This window comes from Lipotes vexillifer, unplaced genomic scaffold (genome assembly GCF_000442215.2).
Source record: "Lipotes vexillifer unplaced genomic scaffold, Lipotes_vexillifer_v1.1 scaffold835, whole genome shotgun sequence".
Taxonomy (NCBI): Eukaryota; Metazoa; Chordata; class Mammalia; order Artiodactyla; family Lipotidae; genus Lipotes; species Lipotes vexillifer.
Genome location: NW_006774135.1, coordinates 1,634,998 through 1,635,548, shown reverse-complemented (window position 1 = coordinate 1,635,548; position 551 = coordinate 1,634,998). Strand labels below are relative to the sequence as shown.

Genomic DNA, 551 nt, shown 5'->3' with positions numbered 1-551 from the left:
ATTCCTGCTTGTTCCTGCCCCCACTCCCAACCCACCTAAGACACAAGTTTAAAATGCAGAGTCCAGGCTCGGGGCAGGAGGCCTTGGCCCCTGCTTTGGGCACACACTCTACAGATGGACACTCAACTCATGACCCAGGGCTTTCTCGGGAGAAACGGGGCTGGGGGACAGAACCACTGAAAAGAGATTCACCACCAGGGTCAGAAATTATTCTGGTGCCCCCGAGAATGAACCAAGCCCGACGTGGCCAAAGACCGCACCGTTTTGTCCTTTATTGAACATCCCGCGGTTGCCAGAGGGTGAGCTCACTCCCCACTGCAGCCACCCTGCGCGCGGGCGCCTCAGAAGCACCTACTCTGAACCACGGACGTCCCAAACTCCTTGAAGTCTGCAGAGGTGACCCACATCTGCTTGAAGCTGCTTAGGGAGGTGACGACGGAGGCGCCAATCCACGTGGAGAAGCAACGGTCGGGCGGCGCTGTGATCTTGATGGGGGTCCCTTTGGAAGCCTCCTGCTCCAGCTCCATCAGAAGACGGCCATCCAGCCCCCG

The 551-nt window shown here is 58.8% G+C and overlaps 1 protein-coding gene across 2 annotated transcripts in view; it reads right to left on the bottom strand.

Moving 5' to 3' along the window:
* Positions 1-341: 341 nt before the first annotated feature.
* ACTRT2 (actin related protein T2) overlaps positions 342-551 on the bottom strand; it is a 1,302-nt gene continuing 1,092 nt past the window's right edge. The window contains exon 2 of one of the 2 annotated variants that reach the window (XM_007448949.1): positions 342-550. In XM_007448949.1, the coding sequence (XP_007449011.1) occupies positions 342-550 (209 nt within the window). The other variant, XM_007448948.1, reaches the window with a different exon arrangement.